Source organism: Anolis carolinensis, unplaced genomic scaffold (assembly GCF_035594765.1).
Source record: "Anolis carolinensis isolate JA03-04 unplaced genomic scaffold, rAnoCar3.1.pri scaffold_24, whole genome shotgun sequence".
Classification (NCBI taxonomy): domain Eukaryota; kingdom Metazoa; phylum Chordata; class Lepidosauria; order Squamata; family Dactyloidae; genus Anolis; species Anolis carolinensis.
Window position 1 is genome coordinate 537,221 of NW_026943833.1, and position 18,177 is coordinate 555,397.

Here is an 18,177-nt window from a genome sequence, read left to right on the forward strand (position 1 = left end):
AGTAAACAAGATATACGAAATCCAGCATATCTATCTTGTTTGCTGTGACATATTATTATTATTATTATTATTATTATATAATATTATTGTATATTATTATTATTATTATTATTATTATTATTATTATTATTATTATTATTTTATGCCACAGTAAACAAGATATACGAAATCCAGCATATCTATCTTGTTTGCTGTGACATAATATAATAATAATAATAATTATAATTATATAATATTATTGTATATTATTATTATTATTATTATTATTATTATTATTATTATTATTATTATTTTATGCCACAGTAAACAAGATATACGAAATCCAGCATATCTATCTTGTTTGCTGTGACATATTATTATTATTATTATTATTATTATTATTATTATTATATAATATTATTGTATATTATTATTATTATTATTATTATTATTATTATTATTATTTTATGCCACAGTAAACAAGATATACGAAATCCAGCATATGAATAATATAATATACTATAATAATAATATGATAATATAATAATAATATAATGATATACAATATATTAATGAGATAATATAATATAGGATATAATAATAACAGAAAATGATAATAATATGGTATTAATAGGATAATATAATAATGGGATATAATAACAGAATAGCATAATAATATAATAATAATATAATATAATAGAATAATAGAATGGAATAGAATGATATAAAATATATTAATAGGATAATATAAAATGGAATATAATAATAATAACAGAATATGCTAATAATCATAAAATAATAATATGATAATATAATAGAATAATAGTATAGAATATAATGATATAAAATATATTAATAGGGTAATATAAAATGGAATTTAATAATAACAGAATAATAATATAATAATATGAAAATATAATAGAATAATAATAGAATAATAATATAATGATATAATAATAATAGAAAAATATAATATAATGATTTAAAATATATTAATAGGATAATATAATAATGGGATATAATAATAGTAACAGAATATGATGATAATAATATGGCAATAGAATAATAGTATAAAATAATCAGTTTCATGGCATAGGATAGGAATAAGGATGAGAGGAGAATCCCAATGCGTCCTGTACCTTTAAGGAGCAGACGTAATATAACAACAGAATAATAATATAATTAATATAATAGAAATAATATATAATTAATAGAATAGAATAATATAATGGAATAATAATAATAATAATAATAATAATAATAATAATAATAATATAATGTATAATCGTAATTTAGGAAATCATATAATATTATTATAATATAACAATAATAATATAATAATGTAATATATAATATTATTATAATAATGTAATAAAATAATATACTTTATAATATAATAATAATAATATAATGTATAATCATAATATAGGAAACAATATAATATTATTATAATATAACAATAATATAATAATGTAATAAAATAATATAATTTATAATAATAATAATAATAATAATAATAATAATATAATGTATAATCGTAATTTAGGAAATCATATAATATTATTATAATATAACAATAATAATATAATGATGTAATAAAATAATATAATTTATAATAATTATAATAATAATAATATAATAAAATAATAATAATAATAATAATAATAATAATAATAATAATAATAATAATATAATGTATAATTGTAATTTAGGAAATCATATAATATTATTATAATATAACAATAATAATATAATAATGTAATAAAATAATATAATTTATAATAATAATAATATAATGTATAATCATAATATAGGAAACAATATAATATTATTATAATATAACAATAATATAATAATGTAATAAAATAATATAATTTATAATAATAATAATAATAATAATAATAATAATAATAATATAATGTATAATCGTAATTTAGGAAATAATATAATATTATTATAATATAACAATAATAATATAATGATGTAATAAAATAATATAATTTATAATAATTATAATAATAATAATATAATATAATAATAATAATAATAATAATATAATGTATAATCGTAATTTAGGAAATCATATAATATTATTATAATATAACAATAATAATATAATAATGTAATAAAATAATATAATTTATAATAATAATAATAATAATAATAATAATAATAATAATATTCCTTGTTTCCTGGCAGATGGGTGGGCTTTGAGCGGCAGGCGTTCGGTGGGGCGCAATTCGTACTCGAGGTCGGAGCGTTCCCGCGATGGGACTCGTGGTCCAACGGTCACTCCGGAGCGGCCACCCTACTCTCCATACGCCCCCTCCTCATTGTGAGTCGTATCTATATTATTGTTATTATTATTATTATTATTATTATTATTATTATTATCAACATAATATTATCCACGTTTTATTGATTAGCCCATCGGCCGTATCAAAACACTTAACACATAGACATACATACAACATACAACCCGCGGTAAAAAAAAGAAGTTAAAATAAACAAGCTGTGAACAAGACCCCGTTCAGGTCAAATATCTGCATCACCTGCACCGTTTACCCCAATTGATTCCAGATATGCAATTCTCAGTTGTGTGGCTTTGAATAGGAAAAGGGCTGTTTTGTGTGTTATTTTAGGATTCTGGCCGGCCAACAAAAATGAAATTTTAATATGTGGGTCCCAGTGTGTTTTGTGAATAATGTATGGCCCGAGGCATTAGTGTCTCTCTTTCTTATACAATTCACAGCTGAACAAAACATGTGCGATATCCTCCACCTCTGATGCTCCGCAAATACAAAACCGTTCGTTGTCTGGAACTTGATTAAACCTTCCGTGTTTGACCATCGTATCCAGCTGCTCAAAACGGGCTCTGGTCAATGCCCTCCTGAGATGTTGAGGCATTTCTGTCTTTAGATACCTGGCTGTTTGGAAAGTATGTTTAAAACGGCTTAACCATGTCAATGAGCCAGCTTTACTCAGGGTAGCCATGTCTTTTTGGCCTTCTATATCCAGGACTCGTTGAGCCACTATTTTTGGGTCTAGTTCTTCTAAGAGATTTGGATACCGAATCGGAAGTCCACAACTCCTAATGTATTTTGTCAGATGAACTAGCCAAGAGGACTGATGTTGATTTTCTATCTGCTCTAACAGGCACAGTTTTGGCAGTCTATCATTTGCCATGGCAATCAATTTTATCCAGTTGTAAGGGGTGATTTGGGAGCACCCCAATCACATTAAAACCCGGGTTTGCCAAGCCGCTATGAGCACCACTCGGAGACCAATACAGTTGAGGACAAAACACTTTTATTTTAGGTAGCTACCGACAGACAACAGCGACACGGCAGTGAAGCTGGCAAAAATTGTCTGCCTCGAGCAAATCTGCCCGGGGTCATATATACCCTACTTGTTTATCACATTTCTAGTTCCTCATTCTGGACTGGGTTTACTGGAAAAACCACCAGCACAGTTTGTGGTGGACAGGCACATCCTGACCTGTAAACAACTCCAGGATGTAGCTCACCACAAACCGTCACAGGAGGAGCAAAAGTACATGTATTGCATACATTTCTCAGAATTGGCTTCACCACAACTGATTCTTGCTAAACATACAGGACACATGCTATTTTGTAACAAGACAGCAAGTTGCAAATTTTAAGATCATTTCTGAAGGAGAGACTGATCTCTGGTTTCAAGCAGACAGGCATCCAACATGGAGTTACTCTGGTTCAGTGACCCCTTCACAGTAGTTGTAGGTCCTGATTTTAGATAAGCCATCAACTGTGTATACTCCCAGTTCCGCTCTTACTGCAGCAGCTGGGGTCGTCCTGTCTACGCCTAGAAAACTTCGCAGGTGCTGTGATTGTGATTGCTCTAATAATGGTACCTGGTTTAGACCCCAAACTTCAGCTCCATATAAAAGCATGGGGGTAACCTTCGCTTTATACACTTTAAGAAGTGGGTCTAAAGATCCTGGTTGGCTGTGAGTTGTTAATTTAAGCAGTTGGTTTACACGTACTCTTGCCCTGACTGAGCTTCTTTGATGATGTGGTAGCCAAGAGCCGGTCTCAGAAAAAACAATTCCCAGGTACGTGAAAGTGCAAACTTGCTCTATTGATTCACCATCCAGGAACCATCTATGTCTGTTATGTCGTTTGCCAAATACCATTATTTTTGACTTTGATTTATTAATAGTTAGAGCGTTGTTATGACAATAAGTGTTAAATCTTCTCAGCAGCCTACGTAGCCCGACTTGCGAGTATGATAATAAAATCATATCATCGGCATATAGTAGGATGTTAAAGTGTGTTTTACACAACTTAGGCATATGTACCTCTGGGTCCTTCAGCTGTTCGGGGGAGATCATTTACGTATAAGCTAAATAACACCTAATATACACCCTTGTCTAACCCCTTTGTATGTTTCTACACTGTTTGTCATGGCTCCTTGCGTCCCGAATCGCACTTTTGCTTTGATTAGTGCCAGCAGTCTGGGTTCCATATTGAGATCAGTTCATTTTTTCCATAACGTCTCTCTATTTACAGTATCAAATGCTGCACTAAGATCTATAAAAGCAGCATACAGTTGTTTCCCTCTGCTGACATATTTTGCAATTGTATGATTTAAAACAAAGCAATTGTCAATAGTTGATCTATTCTGCCTGAAGCCAGCCTGTTCTTCAACAAGGATATGTTTTTCTTTTTCCCAGCATTCAGCTCTGTTCAGGAGATATCTGGCATATATCTTGGCCACAATATCAATTAGGCTAATTGGCCTGTAGGAACCGGGGTCTTTTTTGTTCCCTTTTTTGTAAACCGGGACAACTATAGCCATCTTCCATCCAACTGGAATCTGGCAGATGTTATTTATGTGTGTAAATAAGCCTGCTAACAGGGGGGCCCACCAATCCAGATGTGTTTTAAATAGCTCAGCGGGTAAATAATCTTCCCCTGGGGCTTTATTGGTCTTCAAATTATTTATAATACATCTGATCTCATCTTCTGTTACTGGTGGCCAAAGGGGCAGGGCTTTTATTGATAGATCTTTACCTCGTGACTGTGTCTCTGGAGGTTCTGTGGAGGCAAACAGGTGGGAGTAGTAATTTTCCCAGTCCTCTGCAGGAATAGGTATGTCAAAGGTAAATTTCCTTTCCTTCAAAATTCCAGCTACTGTGTGCCAAAAGATAGCTGAGTTGTGACTCTTAGCTGAGCACTCAAGCCCTGACCAGATCGAGACTGTATGATTTTTCTTTTTTGTTGTTATAAGTCTCTTATATTCTCGTCTCAGGGTTAGCATTTCTCATTGAGGATTTACAAGATGTTGTCCCTGAGCACGTCTCATTGCCAATCTCAGCTTTGTTCTCTGAAGTTGGCATTCTTTGTCAAACCAGGGTGCTCTGCTCAAGTAAGGACCTTTAGGAGTGGATTTTGTGACAAGATGTTCCTTTAGACTGCCACAGATATTTGTAAATGCATTAGAGACTGTCTGCCAATCTGCTGAGTGTGACTGAATTATTGAGTTCCAGTTTGTAATATCCTCTGTTTTGAGGCTATTGGCTATGGCTGTCATGTCTACTTTGGTCCAGGCAAGTCTTTTGTTTTCTATCACCTCAGTGTTGGCCATAATCCAGTTATCATTCCTATTATTGGGTCTTAAATCTGAGGGGCCCAAGAATTTCACACACACTGGTTGATGGTCACTTTCTTCCCTCAAAAGTACTTTGATCTGTGAAAAAAGATTGGCCTTGCCTGTTGAGACACATATAAAATCTAAGGCACTGCTTGTATGGCTAGAATGAAATGTATAGGGGTATATATAATTATAATTATTGTTATTGTTCTTACCTCCTAGGATTTGTAAATTGCACTTCAAGATCAGTGATGCCAGACTTATACCAGACCTATTGATCTTTTTGTCTCTTGAGTACCATTTTGGGTGATTTTTAATAAAATCATGTGGAAGGCCACCATATTGGGCTAGATCATGTATAGATGGGCCTAATTTAGCATTAAAATCTCCAAGTAAAATAATTATTGCTTGGGTATACGCTACTGTTAGTTCTTCCACTATTATTGTCAAGGACAGAACGCCACAAGATTCAAAGTAACAGAGTTTATTAGATTACAGAACTCAAAAATGCCCGTAAAACACAAGGGCCAGGCAATTTTTGCCTTTAGGAGCAAAAAGGGGCAAAAGAAAATGTTCAAAAGATAAACCGGATTAAACCGGAGTTTAATCCGGGTAAAAACAAACTGCTTTCTTCAGCCTGGGTATAAACAAAACGAAAGCCAAGGAACAAAAGATACAAAGAATGCAACTAATTGGCAGCAGATTCCTCTCTGCTGCCAACACTGTTTTTAGAGTAACTTGTGTCGCTCCCACACACACAGCAGACAGGATTCCAACACGAACAAATCAGCCAGGGATTTTAGCAGTAGAGTAGACCAGTTCCGTTCCGTAGATCAAAGCCAGAAGCAGACGTTTGTAGTTTTTCCAAGTCCAAGAAGGGGGGAAGACAAGCCGTGGTCAGTTCAGTCCGGGTTCTCAAAGCAGGAGATGGCGTCCGTCAGAAAGACGACGGAAGGTCAAGCTAATAAGAGTAAGCACAGGTTTGCACAAACAAATGCCCACACAATCCCTCCCGCCGTCTGACCCTGGATTCCAATCAACTTACGTCACAGCACAGGAAAGCACACAAGTCTTCAGGGAAGCGTCCCACACACACACGGATCCCAAGCGTTTGCCCAGATTACCTTGCCCAACGCAATTTGCAATTGCTCCCAAGCCCCATTTTATGCCAGTTACAAATCTTCATCACTGTCAGCTGTCCTCCTTAACCCGGGCGTTTCCTCATCACTTTCCTCGTCAGAGCTGGAACACCTCTGACTACGCCCAACAGCATCTCCAGCTGTGGATCCCGTCCCATCCCTCCAGCTAAACCATGGGTCTAATCCTGAAGGTCCCCATTCATCTTCTGTCCCATCATGGCCAGTGGCACCCACTTCCTCCCTTACCCGAGTCCAATCCATCTCATCCTCCTCTGAGCTAACCAGCCCCTCCTCCATTCTCTCCGTAAACCCTTCGAAAGACTCCTCGTCAGATGGTGCTGCAAATATGTCTCGCAGTCTTTTTCTCTCTCGCTCCTCGAGAGTATCTGACTCTCGAGGAGTCTTACGCCCACGTCTGTCAGTAACAGAGCCATGAGGCTCAATCATAACAGCCACCATATTGGGCTAGATCATGTATAGATGGGCCTAATTTAGCATTAAAATCTCCAAGTAAAATAATTATTGCTTGGGTATACGCTACTGTTAGTTCTTCCACTATTATCTCTAGCTGTACCCAGGCATCAGGACTGTAATAGGAGGATGTGAGTGGTGGGATATAGACATTTATCAATATAAGCTCCATTTCTTTATAACTAAACTTAATGGCCAATATATTGTGGATATCATCCCCCTTGCACAATCTCTCCCCTTGCCACTGTAATTCCTCCTTAATACATATACATAGGCCCCCTGAGGCACGCCCTTTGTTCCCTCTTTTCTGAGCAGGTGTGTGCCAACATTGAAATCCAGGTAATTGTATTGGGTCAACCCCTTCTACCAGCCAAGTCTCTTGTAGTGCTATTATCTCAAAATCAGATAAGAATCTCACCAGTTCACAATCAACAATCTCTTTCCAGCCAGCTACATTCCAGGTTACAATCTGGATTGGTCTTACTGTCTCTAAGTGTTCTGGTTGGCCAGGTTGTATGAGTATTGAAGATTCTGACAGTCAATTCATGTCTGAGGCTGGTACGATGCCACCAATATCCCCATTGAAAACACAGTTGTTGTGGGGATCTCTTTTCTCCTTTCTGGTTTGCCGCAGATATTGTAGTTGTTGTATTTCTTCAGCAGTAGTATTATTCTGTCTTGATGTTGAGGGTACACTCATTCCTTCCCTGGGAGGTAGATCATGGATAGGGGGTCTGCTGTCATCCCTCCTAGGTACCAAGACCTGTATTGGAGACAAGGTGGGGGTCTCGTCCTCCTCATTCAGCTCCAGTAGGTCATTAACATTAACAGGGCCCACTTCTAAGTCCATCTCAGCCTGTGGGGACTCATCAGTGGACATTAAGCCCACCAATGGCTCAACCATGTCCCCTATGGTGGTCGCTACAGTCTCAAGATGATCCAATCCAAAGTCAATGTCTTGCTGATAACCACAGGTTGCACTGCTCAGGATCGTAGACTGATTCTGTGTTGGTTTGCTGTCAGCCTTGGCTGGACTGGACTGTGGCCTATTCCTGCCAGAAGTCTCCCTGGGGGCTAATAGGCTGGGTCTGCCCACTTCCACAGGCATGTCATCACCATGCATGGGAGTTATCAGTGGGCTGATGTCCAGGTCACGGAAAACCCTCATGGGAGCTATTTGGAATTTAAGCAGGAAGAGCTTCATCTTCATCAGCATAGATGGTAATGTTGATTGTTCAAAGGTCATTACGATTTTCTTATCTGCAGATACTTGGGGTAGCCACTCAACTTTAAGCAGGTCAACACTTTGGGGATGTATATGTAGTAACTGACCCAACGATGTTCTAATAGCTCTGAATGACCTCCATCTGCCCTTATTTATGTTGTTATGAGCAATTCGCAGCATTATCTGGTTTGCTTGTAGGATCCTATTACACTTAGTAGAAGTAAGTGAGTAGCCCCTAGTTGCCTTTGTGCAGGTAATTGTATTGGGTCAACCCCTTCTACCAGCCAAGTCTCTTGTAGTGCTATTATCTCAAAATCAGATAAGAATCTCACCAGTTCACAATCAACAATCTCTTTCCAGCCAGCTACATTCCAGGTTACAATCTGGATTGGTCTTACTGTCTCTAAGTGTTCTGGTTGGCTCAAAAGTACTTTGATCTGTGAAAAAAGATTGACCCTACTCTCCATACGCCCCCTCCTCATTGTGAGTCGTATCTATATTATTGTTATTATTATTATTATTATTATTATTATCAACATAATATTATCATTATCGTTATTATTATCAATAATAATTACATTATTATGTTCTTATTATTATCAATACATTCTTATTATTATCGACATTATAATCATCAATATTCTTCTTATTATCATTATTATCAATATTCTTATTAATTCTATTATATTCCTATTATTATCGACATTATACTATAATCATCAATATTATTATCGTTATTATCGATATTGTATTCTTATTAATAATTCTATTATTATATTCTTATTCTTATCAATATCTTGTTATTATCAACATTAATTAAATTTATCAACATTAATATTGTATTCTTAATAATTCTATTATTATATTCTTATTATTATTATTATTATGAATATTATATTATTATCAACATTATAATCAATATTATTATTATCTTTATTATCAATATTGTATTCTTATTAATAATAATTCTATTATTATGTTCTTCTTATAATCAGTATTATATTATTACTATCAACATTATATTATAATCATCAATATTATTATTACCGTTATTATCAATATTGTATTCTTATTAATTATAATTCTATTATTATGTCCTTATTATTATCAATATTATATTCTTATTATTATCGACATTGTATTATAATCATCAATATTATTATTACCGTTATTATCATTATTGTCAATATTGTATTCTTATTATTAATAATCCTATTATTATATTCTTATTATTATGAATATTATATTATTTTTATCGACATTATATTATAATAATCAATATTATTATTACCATTATTTCAATATTGTATTCTTATCAATAATAATTCTATTATTATGTTCTTATTATCAATATTATATTATTACTATCGACATTAGATTATAATTATCAATATCATTATTAACGTTATTATCATTATTGTCAATATTGCATTCTTATTATTAATAATCCTATTATTATATTCTTATTATTATGAATATTATATTATTATTATTGACATTCTATTATAATCATCAATATTATTATTACCATTATTTCAATATTGTATTCTTATCAATAATAATTCTATTATTATGTTCCTCTTATTATTATCAATATTATATTATTACTATCAACATTGGATTATAATTATCAATATTATTATTACCGTTATTATCATTATTATCAATTTTATTATCATTGTCATTATTATTATTATTATCAATATAATATTCTTATATCAGCATTATCAATATTATTATTACCATTATTATCATTATTATCAATTTTATTATCATTGTCATTATTATTATTATCAATAGAATATTCTTATATCAGCATTATCAATATTATTATTACCGTTATTATCATTATTATGAATATTATCATCATTGTCATTATTATTATTATTATTATTATTATTATTATTATTACCAAAATTATTGTTATCAATATATCAATATTCTGTTACTATTGTTATCCATATTATTATTATTATTATTATTATTATTATTATTATTATTATTACCAAAATTATTGTTATCAATATATCAATATTCTGTTACTATTGTTATCCATATTATTATTATTATTATTATTATTATTATTATTATTATTATTATTATTATTATTCCACCCGTTTCAGGACGGGACGGACCACAAGATCCACCTGTTCGAGGGTGCCGGGTTCGGGGGGCGCAAGATGGAGATCGTGGAGGACGACGTTCCGAGCCTCTGGGCTCACGGATTTCACGACCGCGTCGCCAGCGTCAAGGCCCTGCACGGCATGTAAGCGCTATTCCCATTAATATCATATTTATTATAACAATTATATATATATCGCCTTTTAACATATCGTCATTATTATTTTATAGGTTTATAATATAGTCAAAACATTGTTATTATTCTTATTATTTTAATATATCGTCTTTTAACATATCGTCATTATTATTTTATAGGTTTATAATATAGTCAAAACATTGTTATTATTCTTATTATTTTAATATATCGTCTTTTAACATATCGTCATTATTATTTTATAGGTTTATAATATAGTCAAAACATTGTTATTATTCTTATTATTTTAATATATCGTCTTTTAACATATCGTCATTATTATTTTATAGGTTTATAATATAGTCAAAACATTGTTATTATTCTTATTATTTTAATATATCGTCTTTTAACATATCGTCATTATTATTTTATAGGTTTATAATATAGTCAAAACATTGTTATTATTCTTATTACTTTAATATATCGTCTTTTAACATATCGTCATTATTATTTTATAGGTTTATAATATAGTCAAAACATTGTTATTATTCTTATTATTTTAATATATCGTCTTTTAACATATCGTCATTATTATTTTATAGTATTATAGTCAAAACATTGTTATTATTCTTATTTTAATATATCGTCTTTTAACATATCGTCATTATTATTTTATAGGTTTATAATATAGTCAAACATTATTATTATTGTTATTATTTTAATATATCATCTTTTAACATATCATCATTATTACTTTATAGTATTATAATATAGTCAAAACATTGTAATTCTTATCGTCTTTTAACATATCGTCATTATTATTTTATAGGTTTATAATATAGTCAAAACATTGTTATTATTCTTATTATTTTAATATATCGTCTTTTAACATATCGTCATTATTATTTTATAGGTTTATAATATAGTCAAAACATTGTTGTAATTCTTATCGTCTTTTAACATATCGTCATTATTATTTTATAGGTTTATAATATAGTCAAAACATTGTTGTAATTCTTATCGTCTTTTAACATATCGTCATTATTATTTTATAGGTTTATAATATAGTCAAAACATTGTTATTATTCTTATTACTTTAATATATCGTCTTTTAACATATCGTCATTATTATTTTATAGGTTTATAATATAGTCAAAACATTGTTATTATTCTTATTATTTTAATATATCGTCTTTTAACATATCGTCATTATTATTTTATAGGTTTATAATATAGTCAAAACATTGTTATTATTCTTATTATTTTAATATATCGTCTTTTAACATATCGTCATTATTATTTTATAGGTTTATAATATAGTCAAAACATTGTTATTATTCTTATTATTTTAATATATCGTCTTTTAACATATCGTCATTATTATTTTATAGGTTTATAATATAGTCAAAACATTGTTATTATTCTTATTACTTTAATATATCGTCTTTTAACATATCGTCATTATTATTTTATAGGTTTATAATATAGTCAAAACATTGTTATTATTCTTATTATTTTAATATATCGTCTTTTAACATATCGTCATTATTATTTTATAGTATTATAGTCAAAACATTGTTATTATTCTTATTTTAATATATCGTCTTTTAACATATCGTCATTATTATTTTATAGGTTTATAATATAGTCAAACATTATTATTATTGTTATTATTTTAATATATCATCTTTTAACATATCATCATTATTACTTTATAGTATTATAATATAGTCAAAACATTGTAATTCTTATCGTCTTTTAACATATCGTCATTATTATTTTATAGGTTTATAATATAGTCAAAACATTGTTATTATTCTTATTATTTTAATATATCGTCTTTTAACATATCGTCATTATTATTTTATAGGTTTATAATATAGTCAAAACATTGTTGTAATTCTTATCGTCTTTTAACATATCGTCATTATTATTTTATAGGTTTATAATATAGTCAAAACATTGTTATTATTCTTATTATTTTAATATATCGTCTTTTAACATATCGTCATTATTATTTTATAGTATTATAATATGGTCAAAACATTGTTGTAATTCTTATCGTCTTTTAACATATCATCATTATTATTTTATAGTATTATAGTCAAAACATTGTTATTATTCTTATTTTAATATATCGTCTTTTAACATATCGTCATTATTATTTTATAGGTTTATAATGTAGTCAAACATTATTATTATTGTTATTATTTTAATATATCATCTTTTAACATATCATCATTATTACTTTATAGTATTATAATATAGTCAAAACATTGTAATTCTTATCGTCTTTTAACATATCGTCATTATTATTTTATAGGTTTATAATATAGTCAAAACATTGTTATTATTCTTATTATTTTAATATATCGTCTTTTAACATATCGTCATTATTATTTTATAGGTTTATAATATAGTCAAAACATTGTTGTAATTCTTATCGTCTTTTAACATATCGTCATTATTATTTTATAGGTTTATAATATAGTCAACATTGTTATTATTCTTATTTTAATATATCGTCTTTTAACATATCGTCATTATTATTTTATAGTATTATAATATAGTCAAAACATTGTTATTATTCTTATTTTAATATATCGTCTTTTAACATATCGTCTTTTCGTATATCATCTTTTAATATATATATTTATATATATTTGTATATTGCCTTTTAGTATATCATCTTTTCGTAGATCATCAATTAATATATATATTTATATATATTTGTATATAGACTTTTAGTATATTGTCTTTCGGTATATCGTCTTTTAATATGTCGTCTTTTCGCAAATAGTCTTTTCATATATCGTCTTTTCGTATATCATCTTTTAATATATATATTAGTATATTGCCTTTTAGTATAATATATATTTATATATATTTGTATATAGACTTTTAGTATATTGTCTTTCGGTATATCGTCTTTTCGCAAATAGTCTTTTCATATATCGTCTTTTTGTATATCATCTTTTAATATATATATTAGTATATTGCCTTTTAGTATATCGTCTTTTCGTAGATCGTCTCTTAATATATATATTTATATATATATGTATATCGACTTTTAGTATATTGTCTTTCGGTATATCGTCTTTTTGTATATCGTCTTTTCGTATATCGTCTTTTTGTATATCATCTTTTAATATATATATTAGTATATTGCCTTTTAGTATATCGTCTTTTCGTAGATCGTCTCTTAATATATGTATATATATATATATATATTAGTATATCAACTTTTAGTATATTGTCTTTCGGTATATCGTCTTTTAATATGTCGTCTTTTCGCAAATAGTCTTTTCATATATCGTCTTTTCGTATATCATCTTTTAATATATATAGTATATTGCCTTTTAGTATATCGTCTTTTCGTAGATTGTCTTTTAATATATCGTCTTTTTGTAGATCGTCTCTTAATATATGTATATATATATATATATATATATTAGTATATCGACTTTTAGTATATTGTCTTTCGGTATATCGTCTTTTAATATATCGTCTTTTCGCATATAGTCTTTTCATATATCGTCTTTTCGTATATCATCTTTTAATATATATATTAGTATATTGCCTTTTAGTATATCATCTTTTCATAGATCATCTCTTAATATATATATTTATATATATTTGTATATCGACTTTTAGTATATCGTCTTTTCGTATATCGTCTTTTCGTATATCGTCTTTTTCTATATCATCTTTTAATATATATATTAGTATATTGCCTTTTAGTATATCGTCTTTTCGTAGATCGTCTCTTAATATATATATTTATATATATTTGTATATCGACTTTTAGTATATTGTCTTTTGGTATATCGTCTTTTCATATATCGTCTTTTTGTATATCATCTTTTAATATATATATTAGTATATTGCCTTTTAGTATATCGTCTTTTCGTAGATCGTCTCTTAATATATATATTTATATATATTTGTATATCGACTTTTAGTATATTGTCTTTCGGTATATCGTCTTTTAATATATCGTCTTTTCGTATATCGTCTTTTAATATATCGTCTTTTCATATATCGTCTTTTCATATATCGTCTTTTCGTATATCGTCTTATCATATATAGTCTTTTCATATATCGTCTTTTTGTATATCATCTTTTAATATATATATTAGTATATTGCCTTTTAGTATATCGTCTTTTCGTAGATCGTCTCTTAATATATATATTTATATTAGTATATCGACTTTTAGTATATCGTCTTTTCGTAGATCGTCTCTTAATATATATATATATATTAGTATATTGCCTTTTAGTATATCGTCTTTTCGTAGATCGTCTCTTAATATATATATTTATATATATTTGTATATCGACTTTTAGTATATTGTCTTTCGGTATATCGTCTTTTAATATATCGTCTTTTCATATATCGTCTTTTCGTATATCATCTGTTAATATATATATTAGTATATTGCCTTTTAGTATATCGTCTTTTTGTAGATCGTCTCTTAATATATATATATATATTAGTATATCGACTTTTAGTATATCGTCTTTTCGTAGATCGTCTCTTAATATATATATATATATTAGTATATTGCCTTTTAGTATATCGTCTTTTCGTAGATCGTCTTTTAATATATCGTCTTTTCGTAGATCGTCTCTTAATATATGTATATATATATATATATATTAGTATATCACTTTTAGTATATTGTCTTTCGGTATATCGTCTTTTAATATATCGTCTTTTCGTAGATCGTCTCTTAATATATATATATATATATATATTAGTATATCGACTTTTAGTATATTGTCTTTCGGTATATCGTCTTTTTATATATCGTCTTTTCGTATATCGTCTTATCATATATAGTCTTTTCATATATCGTCTTTTCGTACATCATCTTTTAATATATATATTAGTATATTGCCTTTTAGTATATCGTCTTTTCGTAGATCATCTCTTAATATATATATTTATATATATTAGTATATCGACTTTTAGTATATTGTCTTTCGGTATATCGTCTTTTAATATATCGTCTTTTCGTAGATCGTCTCTTAATATATATATTTATATATATTTGTATATCGACTTTTAGTATATTGTCTTTCGGTATATCGTCTTTTAATATATCGTCTTTTCGTAGATCGTCTTAATATATATATTTATATATATTTGTATATCGACTTTTAGTATATTGTCTTTTGGTATATCGTCTTTTAATATATCGTCTTTTCGTAGATCGTCTCTTAATATATATATATATATATATTAGTATATCGACTTTTAGTATATTGTCTTTCGGTATATCGTCTTTTCATATATCGTCTTTTCGTATATCGTCTTATCATATATAGTCTTTTCATATATCGTCTTTTCGTACATCATCTTTTAATATATATATTAGTATATTGCCTTTTAGTATATCGTCTTTTCGTAGATCATCTCTTAATATATATATTAGTATATTGCCTTTTAGTATATCGTCTTTTCGTAGATCATCTCTTAATATATATATTTATATATATTAGTATATCGACTTTTAGTATATTGTCTTTCGGTATATCGTCTTTTAATATATCGTCTTTTCGTAGATCGTCTCTTAATATATATATTTATATATATTTGTATATCAACTTTTAGTATATTGTCTTTCGGTATATCGTCTTTTAATATATCGTCTTTTCGTAGATCGTCTCTTAATATATATATTTATATATATTTGTATATCGACTTTTAGTATATTGTCTTTCGGTATATCGTCTTTTCGTATATCGTCTTTTCGTATATTTCGGTATATCGTCTTTTAATATATCGTCTTTTAATATATATATATATATATATTCTCGTTTTCTCTCCCCGCCGCGCAGCTGGGTGGGCTACGAGTACCCCGGCTACCGGGGGCGGCAGTACGTGTTCGAGAAGGGCGAATATCGCCACTGGAACGAGTGGGACGCCAGCCAGCCCTTGATGCAGTCCATGCGCCGGGTGCGAGACAAGCAGTGGCACAAGCGCGGGTGCTTCGAGGAGAGCTAGGGACACCACGACTCGACCCAAGAAGTCCCGGAAATATCGTATTAATCCTAATCATATCCACCGAGGAAGACAACGACCCGCCTGCTTTCGACTCTTGCCGCCTGTGTATAAACAATAACTATTTAGTAGTAATAATCGTCCTATTAACCCTCTTCAATAAAGGAATTTGCCCGCTGAGATTTCTGTCTTTCCTTCCATATCTTATTTACGTACTTACTTACTTTTAATATTTATATTAATGTTTTATTTTTTAAAAAAATTATTAATATTAGTAATATTATTTATTTTTACCTACTTACTTTTTACATCTATATTAATGTTTTATTTTTTAATTATTCATTTTATTAATATTGTTCATTATTATTATTTATATTTATATTTATATTTGTATTTTCTATATTATTATATTATTATATATTATTTTTTTATATATAATATATACATATATATATATATATATATATATATAAAATATATATAAAATATATAATATATATAATATTATTATTATATATTATTATATTTTATTAATCTGGGCTCCTCTAGCACTGATTTCCATGATGATGGGCATTGTAGTCCAAACTGAATTGACTTAATTAATTAATCCCAGACTCCAACTCCCATCATCTCCAAGCATTGATTTCCATGATGATGGGCATTGTAGTCCAAATTGAATTGACTTAATTAATTAATCCCAGACTCCAACTCCCATCAACCCCAAGCATTGATTTCCCTGATGATGGGCGTTGTAGTCCAAATTGAATTGACTTAATTAATTAATCCCAGACTCCGACTCCCATCAACCCCAAGCATTGATTTCCATGATGATGGGCGTTGTAGTCTCAATTAAAATTGAGTTGAGTTTTGGACTATAACTCCCATCATTCCCAACCATTTATTTTCTTCTCATGATGGGAGTTATAGTCCAAAACAAAGGTTCAATTTAATCATACAAATGGAATTAATTAATTCAGGGTTGGGTTTTTGGACTCTAACACCCATCATCGCCAAACATCGATTTTTCTGATGGGAGTTGTAGTCCGAAACCAAAAGAACTCCTTAATTGAAATTAATTCAGGGTTGGGTTCTTGGATTCCCATCACCCTCAAGGAATGGATTTTGAATGATGGGAGTTGAAGTACAAAACCAAAACCACTGATTAATCAGATGACTCCCATCATCCACAAGCATTGTTTTTAGTGTTGATGGGAGTTATAGTCCAGAACAAAAAAACTATTTAATTGGAATTCATTAATTCAGGAATGATGTCTTTTCACACTCTGACTCCCATCATCCCCAAGCATTTATTTTAGTGATGATGGGAGTTGTAGTCTCAAACCAAAGGTAGAGTTTATTCAAAGGAAATTGAATTAATCAATTCAGAGATGGTGATTTTTCACACTTTGACTCCCATCATCCCCAAGCATTTATTTTAGTGATGATGGGAGTTGTAGTCCAAAACAAAGGT

The 18,177-nt window shown here is 29.1% G+C and overlaps 1 protein-coding gene across 1 annotated transcript in view; it reads left to right on the forward strand.

The window, feature by feature from the left end:
* crybb3 (crystallin beta B3) overlaps nt 1-16,886 on the forward strand; it is a 27,433-nt gene extending 10,547 nt beyond the window's left edge. The window contains exons 4-6 of the mRNA XM_062966570.1: nt 2,179-2,314; nt 10,569-10,711; nt 16,544-16,886. Coding sequence (XP_062822640.1) covers nt 2,179-2,314; nt 10,569-10,711; nt 16,544-16,709 — 445 coding nt within the window. The 3' untranslated portion in view covers nt 16,710-16,886. The remainder of the gene's footprint in view (nt 1-2,178; nt 2,315-10,568; nt 10,712-16,543) is intronic.
* Nucleotides 16,887-18,177: the final 1,291 nt, after the last annotated feature.